We start from the raw sequence: 17,773 nt of genomic DNA, 5'->3' as shown, positions 1-17,773 counted from the left end.
GTTCTCATCAGTCATTAAGAGTTGTGTAAATTTACGCAGTGTAGCAGGAAAGATTGAATCATTCCTGAGTGAAGTTGTGGTCATGTGGGTTCAGCTGCCAGGTTTTGCATAACGTCATTTGGCTCTGCACACCTGAGAGAGGCTGTGTCTCTTTCTCTCTCTCTCTCTGTCTCTCTCTCCCTCACACACAAACTGTGTGCCTTCCTCCTGTGTTTTCTGCTCGGTTACAATGCAATGCTTTCTCTCTCTGGAAGTGGAAACAGGTAGGAAGCCTTTTCTGGGGGGGATTGAAGGCTGCATTTGCCTCCAATCACCAAATAGCGGCTCATTGGTGTTTGATTCTTTACTTTGGGGAGCTGATACAGGTCTTGAAAGGCATGGCTGAGAGGACAAAACCCCATCCTTTGCCTCCTGCTGCATGCCATAGTCTTTCAGTGTGGTTATGCAAATATATCTCAACATCTTTCCCGAGTGGTTTGAGTTGTTGTGTTCATGTAAAATTTTGCAATCTATAAAGTGATAGCTCACATAATAAGGTTTGATGTGAATTGGCAGGGCTCCTATAGCTTAGAATTTCTGTCACAAAAAGTGTGATTTGAAGGAAGGTCTTTTTGCAGCTTTCTACTTTTTGGGCCTGGTTCGAGCCAAAATTTGGGTAAATTGGTTGAGTTTTGGACTTGTGCTGTTGAGGATTATTGTGAAGCAGGCAAAAGTCAAGTTTTCTGAGGTAACAATGCAATCATGTTTGTTTTCCTCCTTTTGTTTTTTGCAGGGGGATTTGCTGCATTTTCATCGTGTTTCCCAGGCCTGTGTGAGGGCAAGCCCACCACTATCCTGCCAATGAGCATCTCGCAGCCGTGCCTACCTGTCGCCAACATCGGTCCTACTCGAATCCTCCCGCATTTGTACTTAGGGTCGCAGAAAGACGTGCTAAATAAGGTACAGTTACATTTTTAACAACAGGGATGAATGGGACATCTGGGCAAATTACCTGCAAACCCTGAAATTAATTTCCCACTCCTCCCTATCCTCATCAATAAAAGTCCTTAAATCTGATCTCTTGCCTTGAGAATCTTACACACCAAAGATGACCACTTGGCCTATTGTGCCTGTGACGGCTCTTTGAAAGAGCTAGCCAGTTTGTCCCATTCATATTTTCTCCTGGTGGCAGTGGGAGCTGCACAAAATCAGCAATTACACTGCCATGCATGGTTGCCAATGCAAACTGACTGAATTCCATGCTCTATGACCTCTGGGTTTGTACAGAGATCAATCTACATCCTCTGCAGACCTGACTGCAGTAAGAAGTTTAACAACACCAGGTTAAAGTCCAACAGGTTTATTTGGTAGCAAAAGCCACACAAGCTTTCGGAGCTGCAAGCCCCTTCTTCAGGTGAGTGGGAATTCTGTTCACAAACAGAGCATATAAAGACACAAACTCAATTTACATGAATAATGGTTGGAATGCGAATACTTACAACTAATCAAGTCTTTAGGAAACAAAACAGCATGAGTGGAGAGAGCATCAAGACAGGCTAAAAAAATGTGTATTGTCTCCAGACAAGACAGCCAGTGAAACTCTGTGGGCAGGCCAATGTTCAGGTGGCTCCAAGCTCTCTTTTTCAGTAAGAGTGGGTAAATCACTTCAGCAGCTCTTCTTAGCATCTGATAATATTTTAATACACCATTCAATGATTTATTTTCCTATGGTCATCTCTTTACTGATACCTGGTTATGAATTCCCTTGTGCACCCATGCATTGTGATACTGCAATGGTCATTATGGCTTTCATACCTTGAGACTGTTTCCTACCCACATTCACCCACAGACCGTGAGAGAGTGTGCTGAATCTTGCTCCAAGTTGAGGTATAAACCTGGCTTCTTCCCGCAATTCTATGGAATCTAGGTCAAATGTAGGTTTGCCCCTGTGATTTCATCAAATTTAAAGAAGCAAGCTCAGCCATTTTGGGAGAGAATTGAGTTGCCAACTGTGGTTCGTGGAGGTTTCATCATATGGCCTCTAACCACTCGCCCAGTTAAACAACGATTTTTAAAATCCTCCTCCAATATTTTGATAAAAAGGAAACACTTCTTTAATACCCTCCGATTTTCTCCCAGGGCCACATGCAGGAAAGTAATAATCAGGAAATTAATCCTTAATTCTTGGAGACTACAGAACAATCTGGGAGTTGACAACCCTAGGAGGGAGAGACCACTTAATGTCCACTTGTAGAATTAGAGTTAACAGAAGTTTAGGGATAAACTATGGTGCATGCTATATGGAGATTTAGCAGAGGGAAAGACAGAGAGGAAACAAATATGTTACAAAACCAAAAAAAAGTATGTGATTTTAAATAAAAACTACAAATGCTGAAAATCAAAAATAGACTGCAGACCAGTCAGCATCCACAAAGTGAAGGCTGCATTTTAGGGGAGGAGATCTTTCATTAGAACCAGCGACAAGAAGCTGAGTGTTTGCTATAAGATTCCAATTTTGGGATTGCACAAAATCCGGCTATTCTCTGACCAAAGAAATTATTGGGTCGAATGTTCTCAGAATTTGGCAAAGGCCGATGGCAGGTGGGAAAAGCGACGTCGAAGCCCCAGACAAAAATGGGAGTGGAAAATTGCGGCCACTATAACTCAATGGGTTTGCAATAGAGCAGAGTGGGAATGACTCGTCAAAACTGGCGGGGTGGGTTTCAGTGATGGTCACCCTGTAATTTTCACAATCTCAAAAACACAGCAGCAGTCTGCTTCTTAGTTGCTACATTTAAATAAATAATATGGGCGGGAAACTACGTTTAAGAAAAAGAGGCAGAATTTAGCTTGAAGCTGCTTTCACTTCACTGACATTCGTCGTATTACTTTGAACCTACAACACACAACAGGCCAGAAGGTTCGACTGCTTATATTATACTCCACATTTCATGCTATTCTGCCACCCCTACCACACTATTCCCTTCCTCTTCATGGATGTATCAAGTTTCCCTTATCTATTTTAGCCTTTCCATGTGGCAGTGTGTTTCACAGCCTCACCCTTCTCTGCTTTTAAAGAAATTCTTCCCAGTATCTGTATTGGATTAGTTAGCGACCATCTGTGTTTATGTGTGAGAGCTAACCAGTATCTCAGGTACACACAAAGGGGTTTTTCCTGCCTCACCCCCTCTGGTTTTGCCCTGGTGCAGAGAGACTGGGTAAAAACATTCAAAAGCTTACTGACAAAATACTGTTGTCAGAAGAATTCCATATATAGGTTTTGAGAAATATATTTTGGTCTGACATATATATATTAATCGGTAATCATTTTTCTGTTGTAGGACTTAATGGCACAGAATGGAATCACATTTGTTCTTAATGCCAGCAACTCTTGTCCCAAGCCCGACTTCATCTCAGAAAGTCACTTCATGCGCATTCCTGTCAACGACAACTACTGTGAGAAGCTTCTGCCCTGGTTGGATGAATCTGTTGTTTTCATCGGTAAGAAACATGGCGTGCTTTCAGCATCTTTTAAGAGCCGTGGAGGGTTGTGGCAGTGGTGGGACCCCCAGTTCCCAGCACACTGCTGAGGAAGGCACCCCAATATGAGTGATTGCCTTTAGAAAATGAGGGAGTGAAAATAGAAAAATAAATTGTGTGCACGTGTGGGTACATTCAGCCCATGGTGTTCACACATTCCTAAATGCCTGTTCTGGTCTCCAATGATTCTATCCCCATGTGACAGATAACTGGGAAGATGGGAGTCAGCAGAGTGGTATTAGTGTAGCTGCAGTGTGTAGCCTTGGCTTTGATCTAAGGCTTCAGTTCGAGTGCTGTGAGAGAAATGCATGATGGAATGATTTGTCTTTCTATTCAGGCTGTTTCTAGTTCCATATGGTATAGGCTAGAATAGCTAAACTGAGCGTCAGAAGCAGGCTGACACATTCCACTCAAACTGTTCACTGCTTCTCCCTAGACAAAGCAAAAGTCTCCAACTGCCGAGTGCTTGTCCACTGTTTGGCTGGGATCTCTCGATCGGCTACAGTCGCCATTGCCTACATTATGAAGACCATGGGCCTGTCCTCCGATGACGCATACAGGTAAATAATGCCAGACATGAGCTAGAGTCAGTCGAGTGATTTTGGTCTCTGCCACGTTGCATATGTTTCTTATTCCTTCCCTCCAACCCTTTGGCAGTGCTTGAGAGAAGCACTTCAGCTCATTCCAACCACTGCACTATCCAACTGAACCAAAATGGTCTTCAGTTACCAGCCATTTGGTCTGACTTCAGGAGGGACAATTGTATTGGTAAACAAACTTACCCGTACAACTTGTACATTGCATACTGACCAGTTTAGATGAAACAGTTGGACAAAATAAAATGCACAGTAAAATCAACGGTGTTTGTGAGTGTGAAAACGAGAGGGGGACAGGGCCAGGCTGTGACACATGATAATACTGGTGAAATTGTATTGTCCTGGCTGCTTTCAGTAGCACTGACTCCATGTGTGTCTATGTTTTTATCTTATGTTATGAACTTTTTAAAAATTCTTTCATTGGATGTGGGAGTTGCTGGCTGGGCCAGCATTTGTTGCCCATCCCTAATTGCCCTTGAACTGAATGACTTGCTAGACCATTTTGAAGATCAGTTTAAAGTCAACCACATTTGTGTGGGTTTGGAGTCACGTGTAGGCCAGACCAAATAAGGATGCAGGATTTTCTTCCATAAAGGAAGGACATTAGTGAATCAGATGGGTTTTTACAGCAATCAATGATAGTTGTGTTGGTCACCATTAGTGAGAGTTATATTATAGATTTCTGAATTGAATTTAAATTCCACCAACTGCCATGGTGGGATTTGAACCCATGTCCCCAGAGCGTAAGCCTTTTCCTCTGGATTACTAGACAGTGGCATTACCAGTGCAACACCACATCTGCATAAAAGATGCGTACAACTAGTCAAGTTGAATTAATTCCCAATATGTTAAAACTGGATAGTAAGCATACAGGGATGTCTTATATCCAACTTGGGCTGTGGCTGTTTTTGTAATACTTGTATGTAGTAGCATAAGTTGAGTGCAATATAAGAACAGTTAGAGAGGGAGGATTTGACTGTATGACAGTGTAGGATGGTCGATAATGAATCAGTGCTAAGTTTAACATCTCTCTCAGTTCATATGGCCATCAAAGCCACTTTCAACTTTAGCACAAAACCAAAATTACCCACAAAAAGAGACCAGATTGACTGCAGCACTGATGCCTGTCTGCCTGTATTAAGCAGGTTACAGCAGTTCAGACTGGTTGTGAGCGACAAGCTGGTGCCTGTGAGTGCCAGTCCTGGCTCAGGACTGCTCGCTTTGCTGTTATACTGGTGAGGAGGAAGGGTGACACCATTACACTACAATAGCCCAGGTTACATGGTCAGCTGCCATATGTCACACTTGCTACCTACCAGTGACTTTTTTACATCAGATCTGGGAGAAGTGGGGAAAGGCGGAGGCGAAAAAGTTAATTGGGGATACATTCAGTCATGGGTTCAGTCAGGAAACAAGTCAGTCACCCAGATGTGGGAGGGTGTGTGTTAATCATTAGCAAACGAGGGGAGAACAGTCTCTGGTCCCTTTCTTGCCACTTAGACTGTAGGAACACTGGGTGCAGGAGCATCCCATCAGTTTACTGGTGTCCAACATTCAGTTGGTTGTGGAGCCTCGGGACACAAAGATACTCAGGCCCTACACTTTGACAACAGCAGTGCGCAGGTCCCGTCATCCAGAAGCAATACGTTCAATGGAACAAAGATGTCTTCGAACAGGTAGCTAGTCAGCTGCGCCTGCCTCCTGACAAGGCTGCAAGTTTCTTCCCTGCAGGAATGGTGTAGCACATTAGCAGTGACAGAAGTGCCCATCTCTTGCCCTGAGCCAGACCTGCAACTGAGGCATCTCTGAGATGGTTCTCTCTGTGGCAGGGATGCACCCAAATTGAGAGGAGGGAAATCCTCAATTATTGACTAAATTACTATAGGTTTTTAGCAATAACTAAGCGTTCTTTAATTGCGGGGAACAGGATGGGGGAAACTACTTTGAAATGTTTTATTGCATGTACATAAGTGAATAGAAATACAAGGAAAATATTATTCAATGAATAATGTGGTTTATTGCTGCCAATTATCCCGATGGCTCTGGTGGTAGCTTTCTATGGTAGACAAATTAATGCTTGGCTGCAAACAACTTAGAGTCTTTGTGTTCTTGTTAAAGGTTTGTCAAAGATCGAAGGCCGTCGATATCTCCCAATTTCAACTTCATGGGGCAGCTGCTTGAGTATGAAAAGAGCCTAAAGCTCCTGAAAGTCCGGTCCCTAAGCTCCCTGAAGCCTCAGGCAGACAGACAGGAGGAGGAAGTCGACAAAGAAGTGACTGAGGCCCGCAGAGGCATTTTCGAAAGGATGCGTCCTGCCTTCCCTACCTCCGAGACTACAGGGCAAGCTGCACAGAAGGATGTGAACCAGCAATGCAGTGATTCAGAGAGCAGTGGAACTGATTGGAAGAATGCATCACACATCACCTTGCAGCAGGGCCTCAATGGTCTGCATCTGTCCACGGAGCGGATTCAGGACACCAACCGGCTCAAGCGCTCTTTCTCACTGGACGTCAAGTCTTCCTACTCGCCAAGTGTCAGCTTCAATTCCAGCAAGGCCGCCACACCAATGGATTCTGATGACATCCCAAAGCTTTGCAAACTCGAGGTCAAAATGGCCAGCCCCGGCTTTGAGCAATACTCTCCGAGCCTGGACAGCCCAGATAAGCCCACAGGGTCAGACTTCGGTGCCGAATCGAAAGCTCGGCAGAGGCGCAAACCAAAGCACATTGGCAATCTCGCAAACCCGTCCAGCTCACCCGTGCATCCCTTAAGTTTAAACTTAACCAGGACTGGCATTCCCTGCCCAGTCCACAAGGTCAACAATGTGGAGGACAACCTGAAACAGGCGCTGCTGCTGAATATCCCTAGCGCCCAGCAGCTCCCTTTGGGAAATAATGGCATCAACCGGTGGGGGAAGCATTCAGAACTGGTACAATCCCCGGCTTCAACAAGCCCCTCTGTCAGCACTCCGTGGTACTTTAGCACAGACTCCCAATCCAGTCACCTGGCAGGAAGCACCAACCTCTTCAGTGGTGGCGCCCCTTCATACTCCTCCTTTGGCTGCAGCACTGCACCGAACGGCTGCGAGCAGTACGGGGGGGTCCGGCTTCGCGAGAAGCAGCCCGAGCCAAGGGACACACGGCGGAGCTGGCACGAGGAGGGAGCCATTGAGAAACAGTTCAAGAGGCGGAGCTGCCAGATGGAGTTTGAGGACGGCATGTCAGAGAGCAGGTCGAGGGAAGACCTGGGGAAAATAGGGAAACAGTCCAGCTTTTCCGGCAGTATGGAGATCATTGAGGTGTCGTGACACCGTTGGGATTGGGCTATTTTCACTGCGTGAAAGGGAGGAACTGTGGTTATTTATCGTCTGAAAGTAGACAATGTGGAAGCTGTGGACTTTTTTTTTAAAGAAACAAAAGCGCAGTAAATGTTTTTCTCTCTTATGATACAGAAAGTGGGTTGACTCTTCACTTGAGACTTGTCTTGAACATTTTTAGAAAGCTAATTTATTTCTCCACACACATTCTGGCAATGGTGATAGATGAGGGAACTGGCCACCCCATTTAAAGTTGTACAGTGCGGTATTTAAGTACTTCAAGCAATACTCAAAGTCTGGTTTTATCTTATTAATTATATATTTTTTGTGTTTTATGTTTCCTTTGTTTTTGCATCATACCCTGGTCTGCGCAGGACTGCTACCTGAGAAGGCCATTTATTGCACTTTGTCCTTCCTTGTATGTGACTGAGCCAGTTAAAATGTAGACTGCTACACTAAAGGCTGGAAAAGTACCTTCTATGAGATAATCTGTATGGACTGATTGCGAATGGATGCAGACATTAATATAATGTAAATAGTGGTGTATCTATTATTATGGCTGATTTAAATGTTTTTTGAATAGTTTAAAGATATCCTGGCTGCTTGATGCAAATACCTCAGGTTTGAATAAACATAATAATTATAAAAGGCTTTTTCTTTCCCCATCCCCCGCCCCCCCCCCCCCCCCCCCTCACTCTGTTCTTTATGAAATGTACTCGAGCCTGCAGCAACAATATATGAAGAAAACAAAAAAAAAATCATCTCAGGTTTTTAAACTGATTGATTTGCAGAGATCCTTGTGATTTCGGGCAAGGACATGCGTCTTGGAGAGCCTCAAAGTGCTCACTCTCGCTGGGCATCAAGTCTGCTTCATCGCCGAAATGCCAGTTGCGCATGCCCATTGGCGGGAATGCAGCAGTGCCTCAGCAACGCATGCCGATAGCGATGCATCGGAAGGCCATGCTGCAGAGCTCCGAGCAGCAATGCTCTCACTTTCAGAGCTGCATGTTCCAGTAGTTTCTTCCCTCTGCCACGTTGCTTGTCCCCCTACCTACCTTGCCGTCTGAATGAGGAAAAGCTTGTTGTGAACACAGAAAGAGACGGATCATTTCTGGTCCAGCCTGGCTGCAGGAGGAGCTGTGGACATTTCATTGTGATTCGTTTCTAACTGAGCAATGCTGGTCAGATGCTTGGTGACTGCATTGCTGATGGATTAAAGACTTTACTCAGAGAAAAAAAAATGTTTGTGGTATTTTTATCTGGCTTTGCTGCCTCACTGCAAAAAAAAAAGCATCAAAGTTATTTATATTTTAGATTTTGCTCTCCTGAAAACTCAATTAGCTGTCTTTTCATTTTAAGTTTGCTCTCAGGATGGTGGTGCCACTGACAGGGCCAACATCCCGACTTCAATCCTGAGAAGGTGGGGGTGGCCCATTTGATTGAGCTACTGCAGTGTAGCAGTTTTCATACAGCCAAGGAGTTTACTAGACAACTTCAGAGGGCACTTAAGAGGCAACCACATTTTGTAGGGCTGGAGTTAGATCTGACCAAGCAGGATCTTTCTCTAAAGGGCAGAGAATAAACCAATTAGATTTATACGGAAGCTGCACGGTCACTTTTTAACGTTCCCCCAGTTTTTAGTTTCCATTAGAAAAAATGACTTCCATTTCTAAATAACCAAGGTAGAATTTGTTCTTTGAAACTTCCTCCCTCAACACCTCTGCTTTGCCATCTCCCTTTTTGCCTTCAAAGGCCCTTCTCTTTGATAGTGCCTTTGTGTGTTTGGACCCCTCTCTTTTCTAGTCTGCCTGTGGCTCTGTTTGCTCTTCTCACTCACTGCCTAGCAATGTTCACAGAGACATTGGTTGAGTAACAGTGCCCTCCCTTTTAAGCCTATTGGCTACCTAAGCATTGGGGGGAAATGATTGCCAGTGTTTGGCTTGTTATTGTGGGGCCATGGGGTTGTATTGTGATTTAGCCCTCCTTTCACTGGCATAGTTTAAGCAGTGGATCTTCCCACAGGTGCTGCCAATGTTACTCCGACTGTTATTCCGCCAGGTAGTTTCAATGAAGTGGAGAAGGGACTTTTCCCCTTCCGCAGAACAGGGATGACAAACTTCTCATCTTTCCACACATCGTCCAACTTCGCACAAGGAAATTTGTGTGGGAATATCAGACAATTCTGGGAACTGAACTCTGCTTTTACTATTCGCCAATTTTTCTGCTCTAGCAGTTCGCCAATGACTCTGATTTTTTAAGGAAATCTCAGAATGCTGTCTGCCCTCAGAGAGAATGCAATTGCAGTTCATGAGCACCAAGTCATTCGGCGAGAGGGAGGTATGAAGATAGCATGGTACTGTGGAGAGGGGATTGTCATAGGATAAAGCCCCATGCTGCTCAGCTCTTGATTTGAGCTGCATTAAGTGGTGAAATTACCCAGAGAAATGACAGTGTCTCCTTGCATGGAGTGGCGCTGGGTGGGAGGGTGGGGGAGGGAACAGTCATACCTGAGCAACCTCGAGCACTTTCTGCCAGCTAGTTGTAGGAACACTGATGGCATCTGGGGGCGAATATTCCTCCCTTTCTCTTTTGAGGGTCAGGAGGAAGGGGAGAGATGCCGCCATTAAAAATGCTGAAAGAAAATTATTCTTAACACCCTTTTGTCAAGGGTGATATGTCAAATCCTGCAGGAGCCAAAACAAGTCACCTACAGTTAATAGCCATAGATAAGGTAATCAAATTTGATTTAGTGAGAGGTTTTTTGATAGCACATGGTAGTAAAGTCAATGGACTTATTGTGGATTGTGTTGACATTGCACTGCTGAAGTCCAGTCCCTTATTGAATCAGATAGGTAACATCACTAGTAGTGACACAACTCTTCGATCCCATTTTTTATCTACACTTAAATCAGTTTATATATGGAATAAACACATTTCATGGACTCTGTTGAGCAAACAGTGCAATACAATACACCTTGTTTTATCCACCTGTCATTCTAACTTTACAATTATGTTCTTTTTACTTCTTAACATAAATTATAGCACCAACCCAAGCAAATTCTTAAAAATATATTGATTTCTGTGCCCCCTTTTGCAATCTGATTTAGTGAAGGTGTTCAGGGAAAATAGGAATATGAGTAGGCCATTCGACTCCTCAAACCTGTTCCAACATTCAGATAGATCCTGGCTGCTTTGAAGTAATTTTGTTTATTTTTACCCATGGGCGGGGGGGGGGGGGATTTGCAGGTCATTTTGTAAGTTTTTGTGGCTAATGTTTTGTACTTCCTGCCTTGCAGTTCTGGGAACAGGTCACATGGCTGCATTCCAGCAAGGCATGCTCCATTGCTAGTATCCCAGAACCAGAATCAGGGTGTGCTATAGGCCTGACAAGCCTGCAGAACTTGTTATGGCCGCTGGCTGTGGAACCATTCTGACTGCTGTCCAAAGTCAGAAGGTGGAAGGCATCCAGCACTGCAGGTGTTTTTGGATATTTAGTGCAAAAATAAGTTATTAACATCCTGCTAGGCTCCTTCTAACTGCCTGGCTCTTATCATCCTCAGTGGCAGGTAAATGGGGTTGTGGCACAGGTCAGAAATGGTCTAACTTAATAGTGGAACAGGCTTGAGGAGATGATTGGCCTACTCCTGTTTCTATATTCCAATCTTGGCATGCCCAAGATCTACTCCCAGGGCTTTGGCTAATGGGAACCCATTGACATTGCAAGAGGAAAATGAGCTGGAACATATCATTACACCTCTGCCACTTCAAATATGGGAAAGCCTTGAAAACCCTGGGCAATGCAAAGTGGGCAAGGACCATAGTAGCACAGGCTCAGTTCCATTTCCTTCCTCTATTGTGTAACTGGGAACTGAACGGTCTCTAGTTCAAAGCAGAGGAGAATCATCTCTATTATCTCAAAATACTCTTACCTGCTCCGAGACTATTAAAGGACAGTGATCTTCATTTACAAAATATTGAGCGAACACAAAATGATAGCTTGAAATGGTGAATAGTGAATTTGCTCGGTGAATTGATGATGGGGCATAATTTATCACTAATAGAAGTATGAAGAGGAGTTTAGAAGAATGTTTTCACTTAAAGGTTCAGTTGAATATGGAATTTATCACCAGAAGTGAATATCGAAGGAGACAACCGCAGTGATTAAGAAGGAACTCGATAAATGGGTGAAAAAGAAAATGATTAAATGGCTTAGGCATATGAAATGGATGAGATTGGGTACCTCTGATGGCCAGGTAGAAGTTGTTGATCCTTTCATGCTGAAAGATATATGATGATGTTTTGCAGTGGGGGTGGTGGGGAAAGAACCACATGTCATTGTTGTCATAGTGACCCGCCATCGCGATGACACAATGCTGTATTTGAGCACAATTTACAGATAATAAGATAAATAATTTTCCTTTTAATGGAGCTTTACTTCTGAGATTATTGATCTTTATTTCTTATCTTGGCAGTATGCAGCCTTTTATAAATAATAATATACGAATGATACTGAAAGATTGTCTCTATGTTCACACTCTATTTCATGCTCTCTGGCCTTATGAGTTTTGCTCTGGAGTTGTAGATGGAGACACTTGGCTCCTGTCAATCACTTTCAAACCTTCAGTCGATGCAGAGTCACCCTCTGCACCTTGGCCATCCATTTCCTTTTGAGGGAGTGCGAAGTATTATTGAAAAGGGGCATCAGTCACATGCGTCGACCGAACTAAAAACTTCCTCTTGTTATTGGGGGCAACGTGACAGATGTTATCCTGCTGTCCTCAATTGGAAGCCTTATCCTCTCTCACCACCCCACATCCTGCCCCACTCCAGTCGATAAATCCCCTGAACATTGTGTCCCTGCAACTTTTTCTTCCAACCAGTACTGGCTTGACTGTACTTCAACTTCCTGTCATAATAACCTACGACAGGAGATGCAAATCAGAAAAAAACGAATAGTATAGATTAAATATTTATTATAATGACATTTGATGCTTTTCCTTTGGTTGTCCCTTTTTGTTTCAATCTTGTTTCAACCCAAGCTTTTTATTATATCCTTTTTTCAGTCTGTTGTGTATTGTAGCCTTTATCCTGTGTGATTGATGCATCATTTTGCTGGCATTTTACATTGTGAAGTATTTGATATTGTTACCAAGTGTAATGAAGAAACTTCAATTTCTGTTACTAGTTCTATTTATTGAATGCTGTATTATGGTGCTTTTTTGTATTTGAAAAGTGGTGTAATAAATAAATGGATAGACATTTTAACTTTGTGTCCTTCCATGTCTGATATACTAGTCTCCAGATAACTACATCTGCTGGGATTTATACAAAGGCTAGGAGGTGAATAGTTCTTAGCTGCTTGCTAAGGGGCTGGGCTTTCTTTTCTCCTGGTAATCTTGTTCTTCCACTTTTGAGATCTAGGGGTTAATGTCATAATTTTAACCTTTGGAATCATGCAGCCATTTTTAACCTTTGAGATATAGGAGCTAATATAGTCATTTTAACCTTTGGGATTAAGGGCCTAATGTTATAATTATAACCTCTGGGGGATTTGGGTGCTATTGTAGTACCAGTATGAGGGAAGGATGTGGGATGGGAACAGTTCTTTGGGCCTTTTTTCTCTGATTATGTCTGAATGATGCATTGTGTCAAGATACAGAGCTTATACCTTCTGGTTGGCTTGCATCCAGACCAATGAACACCTTGTTCAGATTTCAACTGCTGTAATGCAACATTTTCAGTTGCTGTAAAAGAATGACATAATTCTTAAATATCACGCTAAATATTCAGGTATTAACCGAAGACCATAACAGCAAACCCCACACAGTTTTCAGCTATCCAAAGCCAGAGGGCATTACAAAGAACAGAAGCAAAGAAAATTACAGCACAGGAACCTTCGGCCCTCTAAGCCTGCACTGACCATGCTGCCCAATCTATCTAAAACTACCTACCCTTCCGGCGACGATATCCCTCTATTCCCATCCTATTCATGTATTTGTCAAGACGCCCCTTAAAAGTCACTACCGTATCCACTGCCACTACCTCCCCCGGCAACGAGTTCCAGGCACCCACCACCCTCTGTGTAAAACATCTGCCTCGTATATCTCCTTTAAACCTGTGCCCCCTAATAATTGACTCTTCCACCCTGGGAAAAAGCTTCTGACTATCCACTCTGTCCATGCCTCTCATAATCTTGTAGACTTCTATCAGGTCGCCCCTCAACCTCTGTCGTTCCAGTGAGAACAAACCAAGTTTCTCTAACCTCTCCTCATAGTTAATGCCCTCCATATCAGGCAACATCCTGGTAAATCTTTTCTGTACCCTCTCTAAAGCCGCCACATCCTTCTGGTAGTGTGGTGACCAGAATTGAACGCTATACTCCGAGTGCGGCCTAACTAACGATCTATAAAGCTGCAACATGACTTGCCAATTTTTAAACTCAATGCCCTGGCCGATGAAGGCAAGCATGCCGTATGCCTTCTTGACTACCTTCTCTCAGCATCTTTTTGATATTTATAGAAGCAGGTTGTTTCTTTTTTACGCTTATCCCCATGTTAATTTATTTCCAAAGTCTGTACCTTCTGCAGTTGCAACCATCCTTCATTTACCATGTTGTACTGCACAGCTGTAAAATTATACAGCACAGAAGAAAGCTTAATCTTAATGGGTGGCACAGTGGTTAGCATTGCTGCCACACAGCGCCAGGCATCTGGGTTCGATTCTAGCCTCGGGTCACTGTCTGTGTGGAGATTGCACATTCTCCCTGTGTCTGAATGGGTTTCCTCCGGGTGCTCCAGTTTCCTCCCACAGCCCAAAGATGTGTGGGTTAGGTTGATTGGTCACGCTAAATTGACCCTAGTATCAGGGGGATAAGCAGGGTAAATATTGGTGTTACGGGAATAAGGCCTGGGTGGGATTGTGGTTGGTACAGACTCGATGGGCCAAATGGCCTCTTTCTGTATTGTAGGGATTCTATAAGCTCTTCTGCTTGTTCCAGCTCTTTGCTTTATCCAATAGTGCTGGTTTCATGCCTTAGTGAGGAAAACATTTTATTTTACCAGCCTAACTCTCCTTTACACCCTGGAAATCAATTGTTGAAAAATGTGGTCTAGTAATAATTTCAAAAATGTATATATTTTTTAATTGCTCGGCACAAACAATTCTAATAGACTTTCACTAAATAACAGTAATTGTGAGATGAAGTAGGAATATCCACAGCACACATCTCCATAAATGATGTGTTTAAAAGCTTGAAAAGATGGGAGGATGTTTCCAGTTGTGTGATTTAAATTGAATTGCACAAACCACTGGAACTGCAGTCTCAGGTTTCATGATGTCACCTGTTGCTGTCATCCTATTGCATTGGGTTCAGCAGATTATTTTCATCAATTAAAAACCCAAGGGGACAGGAACACTCCAGCACTTGTCAAAATAAACAAATGCATTGGACCAGTGATCTCTCCCAGAACTTAGGATTAGGAAGGTTCCATAAAGCACAGTATGCCCCTTTCTGATTAATCCACCTTCTGGTCATATTAAATAACCTCCTCTCACCAGTAAGAAAGAACCTGAACCACAGGACCTCTCATAGTGCTTTACAGCAATGATGTATTTTTGAAGTGTTGCCACTCTCTGTAATGAAGGAAACATGGCGACCAAAATGCACACAGCAATATTCCACAAGGAGCATTGAATTAAATGAATCATAGAATCCATAGGGTGCAGAAGGAGGCCATTTGGCCCATCAAGTCTGCACCAACCACAATCCCACCTAGGCCTTATTCCCATAACCCTACCTATTTACTGACACTAAGGGCAATTTAGCAGTGCCAATTGACCGAACCCACATATCTTTGGAGAACGTGTAGCCTTCACACAAACAGTGACCCAAGGCCAGAATTGAACCTGGGTCCCTGGCGCTGTGAGGCAGCAGTGCTAACCACTGCGCCACCGTGCTGCCCAGGACCAGGCTATTTATTGTTTGAAGGGTAAACATTGACCAGTACACCAAGGGAATTCCCCGCTCTCCTTCAAATAGTGCTGTAAAATTCTTCATGTTCAGCTGAGAGGACAGTCAAGGTCTCAGTTTAGTGTCACCTCTGACAGGGCAGCACTTTCTCAGTACAGTACTGGTGTCAGCATGGATTATGTGCATGAATTTAGAGATTGAGGCTGTGAACCTACGACCTTCAGATCCAGAGAGTAAGTGTGACTGCTGAGCCCGGGCTGACACCGAAGTAATTCAGTATAGAATAGTTCAATTGCATTTCTTATCTTTAGTTCAGAGAAAGGACCCTCATTCAGGCGACATATGCATTTTAGACCAATGAACCAATTTACAGGCAGGAATGTCTCTTCATTCTGTAAACCGAGTCCCTTGAGTGAACCCAAAAGATGCCAGGGTCCTATTGTCGAGGATAGAGGATCAGCCATGATTAAAATGAATGATGGATCAGGTTTGAAGAGCTGAACAGTCTACTCCTGCTACTAGTTCTATGCTTCCAAGTTAAGAGCAGAATAGTTTCCCCCTGTATCCTGGCCACTATCTATCCTTCAACCAATATTATTAAACAATAGATTATCTGGCCATTATCTTACTGCTACTTGTATAGTAAGAAATCTCACAACACCAGGTCAAAGTCCAACAGGTTTATTTGGAATCACTCTCCTGATGAAGGAGCAGCGCTCCGAAAGCTCATGATTCCAAATAAACCTGTTGGACTTTAACCTGGTGTTGTGAGACTGTTTACTGTGCCCACCCCAGTCCAATGCCGACACCTCTGCTATTTGTAGGACCTTGTACTGCAGATTGGTTGCCACTGCTTCTAACAAAAATAGGAAACCATACTTCTCTGTCTGTAAAATATCCTGAGATCGTGAAATGCGTTGTATAAAATGCAAGTTCATTCTTTCTTTATATTTCTGCTTGAGTAGCATCAAAGAGCACTATTAATTGATTATTTGGTGATGAAACTTAAGCTAAATTTGTGTCAAGCGTGGAAATTACTTGTTGCCATATGTTTGTGGTTGAAAGCATGATAAATCCTGACTGTAGGTTTGCAGGATGAGTCATGCTGGATGATGCCACCATTACCTATTACTCACGTCTGGGTGGACCATAATGCCTCTTAAATTGCAAACAAGAACCTGTGAGCCCCAGGCCACAATGAATTCATTATCTCCCTGTGAATGTCCTACTGCTCTCTTCACACCGGCTTAATAGTACACAGACTGGCATGAGCAATGTGGCATTGGCTGCCATGTCCAACATGAGGTCATTCCACTCAGTTCAAGGTTGTGCTTCTGTCAGACTGAATCATGTTCTGATACAAGTCCAAAATATGAGGGAAGGATTACACCAGCAGTTGAATGCTGTGTGCAGAATGTGGGAGAACAGTGAAACACTAGCTGTAATCAGCGGAATGCTGTGCCGAAAACATACTCGAAAATGGACCTGAAAACACACTGCAATATGAGGGAACATATTGGATTTCTCCATCTGTGGTTTTGAAAGCGATGTATTAAACCAATTTGTACACCAATAATAAACAGAGTAATATCAAGGCCAGTGAGACCTGACTGACTTCACAGAAATAGCTTTTCAATATTTGGTCACAATCTATCAAGATCGCGGAACCCAGATTGTAACAATATTTATATTGGTTTCCTTTCTGTTTCCTTCAAGCTGACCTATGCTACAACAATTACCGTGCAGTGAGGATATCTTCAATATGGTCAGAATTAATTCTTCAATTTATTTTAATTAACTCCAGGAGTTATATTTTTTTTAACTTGTGAGGCAAGGATAAAATTTGTTGTAATGTGATGTCTCATCCTAGGAAAAAAGTCTGTGTTTGGTATCAGTCACAGCTCAGTTGTATCTCTGCTGCCTCTGAGTTAACAAGGTTGTGGGTTCATGTCCACTTGTGACACTTGAAAACGTAATCTAGGCAAGCATCGCAGCAATGAGGAAGGTGCTAGCTTTCAGATGAGATGTTAAATCAAGGACCCAGGTTCAATTGCGACCTTGGGTAACAGTGTGTGTGGAATTTATACGTTCTCCCCGCGTATGCGTGGGTTTCCTCCGGGTGCTCGGGTTTCTTCCCACAGTCCAAAGATGTGCAGGTTAGGTTGATTGGCTATGCTTAATTCACCCTAATGTCAGGGGGATTAGCGGGGTAAATGTGTGGAGTTACGGGAATAGCGCCTGGGTGGGATTGTGGTTGGTGCAGACTCGATGAGCCAAATGGCCTCCTTCTGCACTGTAGGGATTCTATGATTCTACGAACAGTAACTCAGCAGAACAGTAATAACAATAATAACTATGAAAACAGGAGCATCA

The 17,773-nt window shown here is 43.4% G+C and overlaps 1 protein-coding gene across 4 annotated transcripts in view; it reads left to right on the top strand.

The window, feature by feature from the left end:
* The window catches only part of dusp8a (dual specificity phosphatase 8a), a 229,150-nt gene extending 216,462 nt beyond the window's left edge, over positions 1-12,688 (top strand). For all 4 annotated transcript variants that reach the window (XM_078220443.1, XM_078220441.1, XM_078220445.1 and 1 more), the window contains 4 exons: positions 773-939; positions 3,321-3,480; positions 3,956-4,079; positions 6,234-12,688. In XM_078220443.1, the coding sequence (XP_078076569.1) occupies positions 773-939; positions 3,321-3,480; positions 3,956-4,079; positions 6,234-7,422 (1,640 nt within the window). In that variant the 3' untranslated portion in view covers positions 7,423-12,688. The remainder of the gene's footprint in view (positions 1-772; positions 940-3,320; positions 3,481-3,955; positions 4,080-6,233) is intronic.
* The last annotated feature ends 5,085 nt before the right edge of the window (positions 12,689-17,773 follow it).

The sequence above is a fragment of the Mustelus asterias genome, chromosome 9 (assembly GCF_964213995.1).
Source record: "Mustelus asterias chromosome 9, sMusAst1.hap1.1, whole genome shotgun sequence".
Taxonomy (NCBI): domain Eukaryota; kingdom Metazoa; phylum Chordata; class Chondrichthyes; order Carcharhiniformes; family Triakidae; genus Mustelus; species Mustelus asterias.
This window is presented reverse-complemented; position numbering and strand designations above follow the sequence as displayed.